Source organism: Tinamus guttatus, unplaced genomic scaffold (genome assembly GCF_059628265.1).
Source record: "Tinamus guttatus ecotype Peru unplaced genomic scaffold, ASM5962826v1 Tinamus_guttatus_pri_ptg000043l, whole genome shotgun sequence".
Taxonomy (NCBI): Eukaryota; Metazoa; Chordata; class Aves; order Tinamiformes; family Tinamidae; genus Tinamus; species Tinamus guttatus.
In genome coordinates this window covers 2,002,916-2,016,998 of record NW_028288577.1, presented here as the reverse complement: position 1 = coordinate 2,016,998, position 14,083 = coordinate 2,002,916, and the positions used below count along the sequence as shown (strand labels likewise).

The 14,083-nt window shown below is 41.4% G+C and overlaps 1 protein-coding gene across 1 annotated transcript; it reads left to right on the top strand.

Annotated features, from left to right (window-relative positions):
• Positions 1–2,398: 2,398 nt before the first annotated feature.
• Positions 2,399–11,295, top strand: LOC148595967 (protein phosphatase 1E-like). Its single transcript, XM_088536262.1, has 6 exons — positions 2,399–2,559; positions 5,916–6,115; positions 7,854–8,042; positions 8,417–8,560; positions 8,884–8,977; positions 9,241–11,295. The coding sequence occupies exons 2-6, from the start codon at positions 6,050–6,052 to the stop codon at positions 10,311–10,313; spliced, it is 1,566 nt and encodes a 521-aa protein (XP_088392388.1). The 5' UTR covers positions 2,399–2,559; positions 5,916–6,049; the 3' UTR covers positions 10,314–11,295.
• The last annotated feature ends 2,788 nt before the right edge of the window (positions 11,296–14,083 follow it).

Below are 14,083 nucleotides of genomic sequence, written 5' to 3'. Positions count from 1 at the left end.
ACCGAAACCCCCATGATGAACTTCAATGTAATGAAAATTTTAAATCTGCCTTCTCTTTGTAGTGGGAAATCCTATATTGAGTTTAGAAAACAGAGGAAAAGCTGAGAGAAAATGTTTGGAAAGTCTTCATCACTCTAATGCTATCAGCAAGAGAAGAGTTGTGTGTTAAGCTGGTAACAATAATATGTGGGCTGAGTTAAGCCCACTTCAGGCTTTTTTCTTTTTTTTTTTTTTTTTCCCCTCAACCTTAACTGATGGAAACTGCCCACTTCTATGCTTGATTTATTACCTTAGCCGAGTTATCCCAGGATTGCTGCATTGCAACTGTGGGTGTTCAAAACACACCCACTCTGCCAAAGAATCAGGAAGGATGTACTTAAAACCCTCTAATTTATCTAATAACATCTTTACTGGCTTTTTGTGTAGGTTTAGTATTGTAATGGAAATACATGCTTTGGTTAGATAAAGAGACCCTGTGCAAAACTGCTAGCATCGCCTAAGTAGTCTGTAGAGACATGTAAATAGCGCTGGGTGACTGGGGAAATGCTCTGGCTTCCTACACTGTAAATGCACCTTCCAATTTTCTGATCTGTCACTAAGGTTAAAATAGTAAAATCTAAAATTTCCAGTGTGAATGCTCATGACAGGGTGTGCCTTGTTTTCACAGATGGGGCCTTCCTACCCCAGGAAGAGGCTCCCGGTGCTGGGGAATATTTTCCTGTGCCTTTTAGGTCCTGTGTCTGCTGTTAACTACTGTTTTGACTTAACTCTTAGGTTCCTGCTTTGCCCAGTGGGTTGGACATTAACAAAAACTCTATGCATTTCTCCAGAATGCAAATCTTACAGAGTTGCTAGCTCTGTTGACATAATTATTATATTCCAGGTATAACAAGCTCTTGCTTTTGTTGTAGCACAGAAATTGTATGTAGCATCAACAGTAACCAACACCACTGCGCTGGAGTATTGGAGCTAATAATAGAAAGGAAAACCTGTTCTTTGTGAGCTAAATCGGGACAGAGAAGACTAGATAGGAAATCACCTTCCACGTGCACTACAAGTAAAGGAGGGCCCTATGTGTTACGTTCTTACTCCTTACTCTTGCCACCAAGTATTGCTGTCTGTAAATAGCATCAGAGGTCTGCTGTTGTGCTGGAACAGCCAGCGCTCGCACAGCGGATTTTGGCACGAGTGAGGAAATATTCCTCCTGACGCTGCAAGAGCAGAAACGAGTGCCTTTCTGCAAAACCGTGAGGGTCAGGACTTGCCTCATGATGATGTATTTATTCCTATTGCTGTGTTTAGGCAATTCACAGATATACTGAAGAGTAAATAATGAAAGTTGGAAGACCTATTTTGTGTACATTTTCTAAATCAGTTGCATAACCCTACTGTTTGTAACAGCATTTGTTATTTAGTATCTGGAAAACATTGTGGCAAAATGGCTTTTTCAATAAAACACCGAGTACTATAAATCTAACTGAAGTTTTTTTCCCGAATTCAGTGTTTGCTGCTGAAGTGACGGTGCACGGGTCAGCCTAGGACTGCAGTTATCTGTCCTGGGCAGCGTACCAAATGTGAATAAAAATGACTCTCACCACATGCTTCTCGGGCTTCAGTATGAAGTCTGACAAGGGCGGTTTTGTGCATAGATGTCCATCCATTCTGGGCCTGGTTGGGCATGCCTTGGTAACCTCCTTGCTAACCTCAGTGTTAAGTTAAGGCAGACAGACAGAAAATATGAAGCTATGCACAAATTAAAGTACATTAAGCTTCTCTTGAATGACAACATGTACATGTAAGGTGGCCTTGGTTTGCTATAGATTAATTAATCTTAGGAGATATCAAGCTTAATTAAGCTACAGTGTGTTAAAGCCACTTTACTTTGAAAGAGATCATTCATAAGGGAGCTTAATTCACTTTTAACTTGATGCACAACAACTTTGTACCTCCATGGCTTTACATTACCTTTCCTCAGTGTCCCTTGGCAGGATTTGGAAACTTTGAAAAGCAAGGGCTTCTTTAGCCTTAAAACTTCAAATCAGGTTTCTAAAGAAAACATAAGAAACTGGACAGATTTGAGATAAGTGGATAATTTACATGGAGAAAATATGTGCTAGGCAAGTATTGCATGATAAGCTCTGGAGGTGTGTTCAAGTCTTGGTTTTAAAAAACACAGAAAGGATACGAAATGGAGCATTAAAACCTAAAAGACAGGAAAAAAAACTGAAGTGAGGCTACTAAAATCCACGTGATAAGTCCTGCATGCAGAACTGCAGCATTATCTAACAAATAAGAATCAAAATTTTGCAAGTCTTGGACAAAATTCATATTCAAATTTATTTATAGGAGAGTTTTATGTATTACCCTAATTGCAAGTTGCCTTCTTAAATCAGATGAAAATATCCTCTTATGCTTTTCTTTTTGTTTTCTTGTTTTTCAGTAATTGTCCTTCATTTTTGGCTGCTGCTTTAGCTAGAGCAACTTCAGATGAAGTCCTTCAGAGTGATCTATCTGTACATTACTTACCAAAGCATGTGGACAATGCAGATGGGATCATACGTAAGTACCTCTGTGCATAGTAACATGCAATTTTGTGTGGTGTGGATCTTTCATTTACACACTATACCAGACCGTATGATATGTATATTTTGCAGATAATTCATAGATTTTAAGGTCAAAATTGACTGCAGAAATCCATCTACCCTGCATATTCCCTGCAGGGGAAGGTTATTTAGTATCTCAGCACGACGAATGGGTTCACTTCATTCTTCCTTCAGAGTGACGCTCTGAATCGTAACAGCCACGTGACGTGGAAATGTATGCGTTTCCCTTCGGAATATGCCTATTAGAAACCTAGATTGTTCCCAAATTAGTTTCTGCTACCAGCTAGCTATGTGGCTTACATGGCTCCTTTTGAAATTGAATGTCCTGTTGTAGTCTATAAAGATCATTGGAAAATTCACCACTGATCTAGATAGATCTAATGGCTAATTTCTTTCAAAGTCAAAGCTTTCTGATTTTTGAATCTTCGTTTAGTTCCAGCTTTTACCATGGAATTCTGTTTCATAGTTATTTTAAAATACTTTTTTTGCGTTGTTCTCAAGTCTTTTTAATGAGTTTTGTTCCTTAAGACCAGGTGAAAGTAACTCTTTACTTTTAAGTACATTTCCATAAGGCCTAGGGCTGTATCTGGTGACCCTGATTTCCTTTATAAGGACTTTAAACTATGCCAGCAAGCAGCAGGACCACAAACACCAGTTGTCCTCCTTCATCCTTACAGCAAAGACAAATGTAGGTGGGAAGAGAGAATTAAATTCTGAATAATTTCAGTCATAAGAGTTTTTATCAGGGCTTTTAATCTTTTTAATAGTATCAGTGATGATAATGTTATCCCTTATAAAGATGTTTTGTGCTTAAAAGGAAATTTTCTTTTCTCCATTTATTTCTCTTGGCTAACAAGATTTTTCCATCATCCAGGACAAAGCCATGCATCCTAAATCATTTGGGGATTCTGGTGGCTAAACAGCCTTGCAAATCTTTGGGTTGCTCTTTATGATGAACAGCAATATTCCTTGAATGTATTTACATGAATTCTGTCATTCCATCTGGAAAATACATAATCACTAAAGCACTGTGTTCATGACTCTTCTTGGAGGGAAAAAAAAAAAGATTCTGGAAATACGTAAAAGATGTAAGTCTGACTCTTTAAAGAAGGAGGTTCTAGTGTATTCTGAGAGGCCTTTGCAGACCTAAGAGAAAGCAGAACATGCTTTGGGCTCCCTTTCAGTATGTATTGCTGCCTCCTCCCGCTGAGCAGGTAAACAGAATAGATTTGTCATTGTTCTGGCTGAGCAGCCTTCATTAATTTCAAATTGAGATCTCTGAGACTTACATAAATATTTGACAGTCTCCAAGGAAATGTTGACTAAGCCTCCACACAGAATATTTAATGAGTTCAAAAAAAAAAAAAAGGGAAGGAAAAGAAAATAAAACCTTCAGAAATTTCCATTTAAAGATATTTAAATTTGTAATACAAGGAAGCAAGCATAGACTGATGTGCATACAAGCTAGAGTAGCTAAAAATATGGGACTCCAGATGCAGTATGTTGCGGTAGAAGTAGAAGCTTCAAAGACAACTGAAAGACTTTTGATTTTGTTTTTGAAAGGTTGGGTTAGGAGTTAAGGGTGTTTTCAGTCAAGGAAGGTATTCAGCTGGGGACTGCGCTTGCAGAGGTACTTCTGAAGGAGGGTGGGCTGTGTTATTTGCTGGAGATATCTAAAATATCCAGCCGGTTACTGGTATCCTCCCCACACCAATTTTGCTCTAGAAGTCAACCATCTTCAGCAACAATACTGCCTAAACTGGATTTCCCACTAGCCGTGGCACAATTAAGCATTGCTTCCAGTGCTGGGGATTTTAGAGCAGCACTGAAGGAACAGCAGGAGGGAAATGAAATTCTCCATGACACAACCACAGTGACAGCTGACTCAGCTCTGGCTCAGTGCTGCAGCATTAACGATTGATGAGTAATTTACAGCTGTGAGGGGGTGGTTTGACTGTTGCGGGCCTTTCTCCTGTTTTAATCTTGAGCAACAATTATTGATGATGCTGACACTACGCATATTCCCTGCAGGGGAAGGTTATTTAGTATCTCAGCACGACGAATGGGTTCACTTCATTCTTCCTTCAGAGTGACGCTCTGAATCGTAACAGCCACGTGACATGGAAATGTATGCGTTTCCCTTCGGAATATGCCTATTAGAATGCCTTTTCCTTTTAAATATGCTTCTTAGGAAAAATGGAGGAGGAATTCTGTGGGGTTCCCTTCTGGAAAATATAATTTAGATGTTTCAGGCTTTGTATTTTCTGTTCCTAAATATATAATCCAGCAGAGAGATTTCTGTGAGCGCTAATAAGAGCAGCAAAGGCATTGCAGGAGAATTGGTTCACCTCACTGTGCTGCTGGTTACATGACCCAATTATCCGATTTCCAGCACTTGTTCTTAAAGCTGTATGATTAAGGAGCTAGGACTTCTTTTAATTATACATGTATCTTTTCATGCTTACTGGCTGATCTTACAGACCAGACTTGAACCACTTATGCTCCCAGCTCTGCTAAATACCTATTCCTAGGAATCTTTTCCTTCCTTAAACTTCAGAGTGATTGTCAAGTGCCTGAGTTTTCACATTTTAAAAATATTGTTTTTCAAGAGTAATGATTCAGAATTTCCTTAAACTTAAGACCTCTATAGATTTCTCATTTGCTCATTCTGATTTCTTTGACACTCAGTCACTTCAGGAATCTGGAAATAAAAGCAAGAAACTTAGAAGGTACCTGAAAGTGCACACTTGAAATGCAGAGTGCTGAAATACTTTCAGGGTAACATTGTTAATTTTCGTATCTTATTTGCCACTTTCGTACCTCAGTTTAAGAGTGAGGTGTTTGCAGTGTGATGAACAGGTAGACTGGTCTAAAAAACACTGCATCATTGTAGTGGATTATTGTTTCCATGTGCATTTTGTATGTGACACAATATTCCATGATGAAGTCTCTCTCAGAGCTTTTGTGGTCTGGCTGCACCACTTGCTATGGAGCTATCCTGGGGATCAAATCCTGAGGGTAACATACTTGCTTTTCATTTTTTAGTGAAGCTGCAAATGAGTTCCCCAAAGGCACAGGGGAATACTTGAGTTAAATTGACAATGAGCTGCTCACTGATTAATACTGTTCATGGTGAGTTTGTCCTCCTCTTCTCATGTTTCAGAATCTGGAATTTCCCTGCTGCCATCCATCTCGATTGCTTGGCTAAAATGATTTTATTTCACCTTTATAATGTATGCAAGAGAAAAAAACCTCTCACTTAATCACTTAGGTACTCTTAGCCTTTTCTTTGTGTGTTTTTGTCCTCCCCAGAGATTGAGACAGTGAAGCTAGCCCGCTTAGTTTTCAGCAAACTCCATGAGATCTGCAGTAACTGGGTGAAAGACTTTCCACTCCAGTGGAAGCCCCACCGCTACTACGAGACATCCATCCATGCCATCAAAAACATGCGCAGGAAGATGGAAGACAAGCACGTCTGCATTCCAGACTTCAACATGCTCTTCAACCTCGAGGTAAAAAGAGTTTTTATGGAAGATAAATGCAGTTTGCTGTTCTCAGGCAAGATAGACTTTCTGTGAAAATGACAACTGTACCTGTGATGGGTCTAAGAAGGACTGACTGACAGGAGACAAACCTGGTTTTAAGTTAGTTCAGTTGGCATTCTCTGACTATAGGTGCAATATAGCATGCAGTTTTTATGTAGGTTATAGAGGATAGATGTCTGATGATATGCCATCTAGCTAAACAAAGTTTGTATTTGCCCCATCCTGATGTATGTTCTTAATGCAGTGGCTGAAGAACTTATCTGCTATCCTACAGCAAGTGCAGCCCTGCTGTAGGGAGAGGCAACTGGCGCATTATGTTACCATGTGATAAAGCAAGGCAGGATCCGCTGTGTGGCTGAAGATGTCCAGCTGTAGAAGGGAGTTGCCTAGGGAAATGAGGAAGTGGTTCAGCTTACAGTTTATTGCCTGCAGGGGTGGGTTTGTACTGCCCTTCTGCCCTTTTGCTTCAGAGGAAGAAGCCAAAGCAGGAGTAAGGAAAGGGAGGGGCAGGGGGAAAAAAAAAAAAAAAAGAAGATGATGGCTAAGTTCACAGGAGCAACTGGCAGCAGTAGAAGTCTGGTGGAATGAGGGCCAGACTTAGGTCTGTTACTTTCTTTATGTGGCCATCGTTCAAACACTCGTGCTTGTTCTTCCTTCGGGAATAAAACTGTGGGCACTGAGGAATGACAAACAGAAGAGAAGGGTAAGAATGTTACCACTGGAATCAGATTGCTATATAATTGATTCCTTATTATATCCTGCTAGTTTAATAGCCATTTTCTGTGCTCTACCCAAATTCTTGCCTTTAAACCACATTAATGCAGAGAGGCAGATGTTTCCTTCGCCTGTCAATTGTCACCTCTCTTCCTTCCAATTTGTATTGGAGCCCATTACTTAGAAATTACAATGTATAAATATTCTAGTCTTTGAGATGGCTGTCAAGGTTGATTTGGCACTGACAGAAGGTTGGTGTGTTGTATGTATGAATAGGCACCTAAGTTATGTCTCTTGGTACTGGAGCATTGTTTCTCTGTTTGAACAGCTAAGGGGAAGCTGAGAAAATTAAATCAAAGATGAGTGATTTTGCTGTACTTGATTTGTGAATGTAATCACATTTAATTACCTGCTGAGATCTGCTGAGAGGATGCATAGAGATATTTTAAAAATAGATATCTAAGATGATATGGATTAGATTTTAGAAAGAATGAAAGCAAAGAGTAGCTGACTTGGTATTTTAACTGCACTAGTATTTTATGAGTAGGAGATTCCAATCTTGGTGTAGACTTCAGGCAAACCATATTGGATGTCCCTTTTACATGACTTCTGCAGTCACAAAAACTGCTGCACAATTTGATGGGAATGGCACTTTCTATTTGAGTTGAGTAATGGAAGGATAACAAATAGGACATAGGGAGCATTGAGAGAGCTACACGGGTAATTCTTGCAGGCATTTTTTGTAGTTTGCAGGTAGAATTCATCTGCAGGAAAGTGGGAATTTGAGTGCGTGTCTCCTGTTGATGCAAGCAAAGGTGCCCTGAGTAGTTGGTTTTTCCAGGGGAGGTTCTACTTTTCAGTGCAGTTTAATGCTACATGCTGAACATTCACAGAGGACACTAGAAATCTCAAGTTCAAAAGTTCTGAAGAAAATTAATTGCTTATATATCTTTCTATCTTACTTATTTTCTCAATGTGTTTTCTTTGACAGGACCAAGAAGAGCAAGCTTACTTTGCAGTATTTGATGGTCATGGGGGAGTGGATGCTGCCATCTACGCTTCCATCCATCTCCACGTGAACCTGGTCCATCAGGAGATGTTTCAGCAGGACCCGGCGGAGGCCCTGTGCCGAGCCTTCCGCGTGACGGACGAGCGCTTTGTCCAGAAGGCAGCCAGAGAGGTGAACGAGCTCTCTGGGGAGGAAGGGAAGAGGGCTTGACCTCCAAAATATTAATTTGTAAATTGTAAAAACCACCTAAAACACTATTACAGCAGCTCACAAGCACAGCCCAGCATCTGAAAGTGGGATTCCAGTTCAAGGAAAATTACAGGACAAAATCAATGACTTGCGGTTAGTGAGGCTAGTGCTAAGTGGCTGTTACTGAACAGTTATAACTGTAAGAAAAATGCTGCCTGTCTGCTGCCTGGAACAGCCTGTATACATATACAGCCTGCGTGTCAGCATGTTCTGATCTTGAGTTAAGTAGGAAAATGCTTTAGAACAGTTATTTGCTTATTTAAAACTGTAGGTGTTTCTCTCCCCCTTCCCTCCAGAGTCTGCGTTGTGGAACCACTGGGGTAGTGACTTTCATCCGAGGAAATATGTTACACGTGGCTTGGCTTGGGGACTCCCAGGTTATGCTGGTGAGAAGAGGCCAAGCAGTGGAGCTGATGAAACCCCACAAACCGGACAGAGAGGTGAGAACCGCCTGTTTTAACTACACCTGGGTACTATTTACCACTGAAGTTGGCTCGTGTCAGCTTTCTACAGGGCTCTTGGACACTGAGCACTGGCTTGTCCTTGTCTCTTGGAGTGGCCAAGCATGCTCTAATTATTCTGGTTGGGTCAGATCAGATCATCATGGATTAGATCAGGAATTTGTGTGCAAATGCCTTTTCTCATTGACGGGGCTTGCAGGGCCCATGATGCTGTGCTGTGTAAACCCCAGATATTTAAGTGTTCAGAACACGGTGGCAGCACTGAGCGGTCTGTCCAACTCTTGTATTGCCTTGCTGTTCAGGATGAGAAGAAGCGCATCGAGGCACTTGGTGGCTGTGTGGTCTGGTTTGGAGCCTGGAGGGTGAACGGGAGCCTGTCAGTCTCCAGAGCTATTGGTAAGAACAAGCTTTAATTCTTTCCTCATGGTTGTTTTTCCTTTTAATTGAAACTTTGACTTTCTACTGATCAAAAATTGAAATACAGCTGACGATGGAATGGTGAAGCATGACCTCTATCTTTTTGCTCCATTTTGAGGGGCTGCTCCAAATAATGTCTTTGGCCTGGGGAAGTGGCTCTGTGTTTTGTTAATAAAAGGGCTCCCAGATGCTGCAACTGCAAAGCCAAAGTCTTGCGTATCTTTGTGTTCTGTCTTTCCCAGGGGATGCTGAGCACAAGCCATATATCTGTGGGGATGCAGACTCTGCCTCCACTGTGCTAGATGGCTCTGAAGACTACCTCATTTTAGCCTGCGATGGCTTCTATGACACAGTCAATCCTGATGAGGCGGTGAAAGTGGTGGCTGACCATTTAAAGGAGAATAATGGGGACAGCAGCATGGTAGCACATAAATTAGTGGCATCCGCTCGGGACGCTGGTTCCAGCGACAACATTACTGTCATTGTGGTATTTCTCAGGGACATGAATGCAGCAGTCAATGTTAGTGAGGAGTCGGACTGGACAGAGAATTCTTTTCAAGGTGGGCAAGAAGACAATGGGGAAGATAAGGAAAACCACGGAGACTGCAAACGGCCCTGGCCGCAACACCAGTGCTCAGCACCTGCAGATCTAGGGTATGAAGGACGAGTGGATTCTTTTACTGATAGAACTAGCCTAAGCATAGGGTCCAGTATTAACCCGATTGATGATCAAGCCTATTTAGACCTGACAAACACAGAAGCAAGTGAACCCAAGAGTGCCAAATATTTGCCACCAATTCAAGTGTTTAGTCCTGGCATACCAAAGAGTGTGAATCTGAGTAATGGCCTAACAGTGAAGAACAAGTCACCAGGGAGCACCATGTCATCAGTCTATGGACAAAGCGACCCCAGGGAGTACAACGCTCCTCTTAGTTTGGGTTCTGCAGCGCAAAACATCTACAAGGTGCAGGGTTTCTCCCCCATCTTCTGGGGGCTGGAAGATGAACAGTTCAAATCCCTGGGGAAACGAGCGTCTGCATTTCCTCATCTGCGCTTCTGTAATGGGAAGAGGCGACGAGGAGCCAGGTTCAAACCAAAGTTTCGCACGCCGCTCTTGGCTCATGAGCCTTCCCGTGTAGAAGCATCAAGTCTGTCCTTGCCTGTCCGAGGCCGCAGTAGCACGAGGTCGTTGGTAAGACACTTCCCGTGGTGGAGGCTGGCTGCTCATAACGTGTACAGGGAGAGCGAGTTTTTGATGCGAAGACAAAGTAATTGTATACCAGAGTCATACCTACATCAATGCTGTCAAATTTAACCATCTCCCTTGTGTCCCCCCTTAGATACCCAAACCAGACATTCCCAAAATAGAACTGGCATCATCAGAAAGTGAACAAAAGGTGGGCATTTCAGAACCGCGTGTATTACAATCCCCCCGCAAAGCTCCAATCATGTGTAAATAGACCTAGGAATTAACAAATGTAGTTGTTTCAATAAAACTTGCTGGTGGTGCCACTTTAAGCAATGCCACAGCCACCCAACCACCTGCACACATAAGTATCTAGTCACATCCACTAGTGAAAGCCAACCAGTTGGTTCGTGTGAATAGACACCGGTAGGGAACGGTCTTTAAAAATGCAGAAAGCAGGACCTGCCTGAGTCTATGGAGCAATATTTAAAGAAAGATTCTGTTTTAGAACAGCCAATTTTTTTAGAGTGGGGGGAAGTTTCCACAGAAGTTCAGGTTGTGGGTGTTTTTTTATGTTTTTATTTTTGGTTTATTTCAGGCTAATATTAAGATAAATTTGAATATTATATCCACTTTGCAGGTAAAAGACTAAAAGCCATACAGGATTTTACCAGGTAACTTAGGAATGGACAAACTGAGCTCCTGTTACTCTGTTCTCAGACTCCGATTGAGGTACATACTCATAATTTACTTATTTTTTCGTGTAACAAAATGTGGAATATGAAGAAAACTTTTTTTTGGTAGTTTTTAAAAAATATTATTTCCTATGGCTAGAGGTGCAGTGTACAGGGATTTCGTATCTCTCTGGTGCTTTTAGTGGCATTTTTCTTGTTTGTCAGTTAGAGAACCGTTTTCAATTAGCTTCAGTCTAACATGATTGTGCTCAGTGCTTCAAGCCAACCTCTTTTCCCCCCGTAACTTCATCTCAGGTCTTTAAAGAAACCAAGTGTGTGGAGATGTGCAGTCCAACACTGCTGTCGTGAAACCAGTCCAAGTGGAGAACTGCTTGCCAGGGACAGTGAACAATCTGGAGAGCTGTTGGGTTTTGGTACAGATTTCCAGGTGGCAAAGGAGTAATTTAGTAAAGTTGTAGTGTCAAGGAGGGGAAGATACTGCTTCTGTAGGAGCGTTCCTGTTGCATTTTGCCTTTTTCCAGAATGTCTAAAAGCAGATGCAAGGCTGCTAGAGCAATCCCGAGTGAACGGCGGGTGCAGAGGAGCAGGGGCTGGGCGCTGGGTGCAGCGGGCTTAGTAAAACTTGCCAGCGAGCCAGAGCTCTGCTTTAGTTACCCCGGGCTCCATAGGCAGGAGCGGGGAACGAGGGTGCCGAGCAGAGCACGGCCAAGGAAAGCAGCCGGGCGCCCGCTGGGCTGGGGCTGGGGCAGCCTCCTGAAGAGCAGCACGCGGGGACCTAATCGCTCTGCTACTCCCATCAGACGGACCAGGCAGCTCCTCTGAGACACATCCCCCTACTGTGAGCTGTTACAATAAGGCATTTGGAAGAGTATGAATAAAATAGTTCTTTGCAGGCATTTATTGTATCATTCATATCATTTTAGTAGTAACAGTTTAATATCAGTATTAGTATGCAGCTAGAATCTGCGAAGTATTTTAATATTAAGTAGTCAGGAGAAAATATAATGAGTGATGGCAAGGTTTGAATTCTGCCAATTTTTGCTTCTTCTAATCTTTGATGCACTACTTTAAAAGCAATTTGATGAATAGCAAAAGGCTTTGTGAGTAACCAGGAGTTGAAGTGTGGCTTTAGATTCCTTTGATCTTTTTGAGACTTTTTTTCTCAAATCTTTTGGGATTTTTTGGGATCATTGGCTATAACCTGTCCTCTTATCAAGCCTTAGCTGTTGTCAACATTCTCTTTAGATGCAGCATGTGTTCTGAGTCAGAGTTACTAAAGAAATTTGAGAAATCATGAAAGACTAAAATATGCAACTCTGGGGCATCTCTGCGGTGCCTTTCTTTTAAATTATTCACAGTAATAACGATGCATTGAAAGTCCATCTTCTAGTTGACAGTCGTGCTTCTGAAAGAAAGGTCGTGTAAGTGCAATTCTTTGTGTGAGCGATTAAGGATGAAAAATGTTATGGATGATAAACTTCTTCCCAGTCTGCAGGAATAGCTGAAGAGCACTGGACTGCATGTGTGCCGTTTAGGGAAGGATATAGCCTTTTAGGTGTGGATTCATAAATGATAATTCTGGTACTCATAACATTATCTTGCTAGGAGAAAAAAAATACCATCGTAGTTCCAGTGTGGTCAGGTAAAATACTGTATAGATAGCAAGTGTTCATTTCTTCACTAAATGCATATTTATAGAGTAGATAGGAACCATTTGTAAGGTAAGTCCTTTAAAGTTCTATACTATTAAAAATAGTGGTTATTGGTCTGATATATGCTGCTCTTGATTCTACACACTAGACACAAAAAGCAGTGCTTTGTGAAATGCAGTGTTTTCTCTTAATGCCACTGGTGATAGGAAGTAGTTCTCTTCAGTTCGAGATCCTGTGCCCTTATTTGCTGCTTGCTAACGTAAGCAATAATACCCCTCTAATGGTATCTAAGTGTTCTGTATCTTGTACTTTTATTGTCTATCTGGTGACAGTGTAAAAATATTAGGCTAATATAAAAGTATCTAATTGTATTTATTAATTGTTGATACTGAGATTCAGTCTGTGATCTGTGTTTTGTATTTTTATTGTGTATCTTAGTGGTGGTGAAATTTGTACAACAAATCTTTCCAATAAAGAGCTGAAGTATCCCTTTTTCAAGTTAACACAACCTGCATCAGTTTCAGTTTACGTGTTGAACGTGTTTGCAGAACTAGGAGGTAGGTAGTAAAAAGAACTAGGAGGTAGGTAGTAAAAACTCTTTTTTGTGTGTGTTGGTTTTGAGAGACAGACTTCAGGCTGCTCCTCTGAAGCTGCTCAAACCCGCTCGTAAGCTATTCACTGTGAGTAGTAGAGGGATTCATTCAATCCCCACTCTGATCGTTTCCTGTGTACACTTCTTAAATGTGCAACTCTGAGGAATGTCTGCGTCGCAGAGAGCAGTATAGCACCAGACCAGGGAGCTGTTAACCCATTTCAATTTGCACTAAAGGTGGGTGGAAACGCATGTATATAACTTTTCTTTACCTACAAGTGCCATCAATTGTCCTTGCAAGTTAAAACCATTCAGTATTTCAGTTAGGTTGCATTGTAACGCTGAAGGACAATGTCTAAGCAGACTTTAACTTATGCCACATTTATAGTGGTGCATCGTCATAGAAACTCCGCTCTGTTTGTGAAACACTGTGTGTCAGCGAGAAACACGTCGTCCTACAGGCAGAGGATGAGGCAGGAGGATTTCCGTGTCTATAGTCAGGACTGCTGTAGTTCAGGTCCACTCTCTTTCACCAAGTCCACCCTACCCTGGCAATGTTCTGCTAGAAAAAAGGGAGAAAGATTGATCTAAATTAGTGGCTGTTTTAGCACAATTTATTCACTCAGCACTAGTCACATAGACAAAGCCATTGAAGGGGGATACTGCAGCTTTGTTCATGCCTGTGATTTAGGGCAATCTTTAATTCATATCCTCCTTGCACCAGGAACAAAACGTTCAACCCTTGTATCATGTGCAATAAGTAATAATGAAACATAACACAACCTCTGACTTAAATGTTCCTATCCTTTTCCAGTCACTGTTAAGCAGATGATCGCACTATACTCGCCAGCATTAAAACTAAACAAAAAAACCTCCCACCTCTGAGGGTTTAGTACAACTCTTGTATATGATAATTGCAATGTTTGGCTGTTTTTGTTTTCTCTCCTGTATTCTAGAAGC

Coding starts and splice junctions, on each gene's coding strand:
- LOC148595967 (XM_088536262.1), top strand. CDS start 6,050: ATGCGCAGGAAGATGGAAGACAAGCACGTCTGCATTCCAGACTTCAAC. Junction 6,116..7,853: donor ACATGCTCTTCAACCTCGAG/GTAAAAAGAGTT, acceptor TTTCTTTGACAG/GACCAAGAAGAGCAAGCTTA. Junction 8,978..9,240: donor GTCAGTCTCCAGAGCTATTG/GTAAGAACAAGC, acceptor TGTCTTTCCCAG/GGGATGCTGAGCACAAGCCA.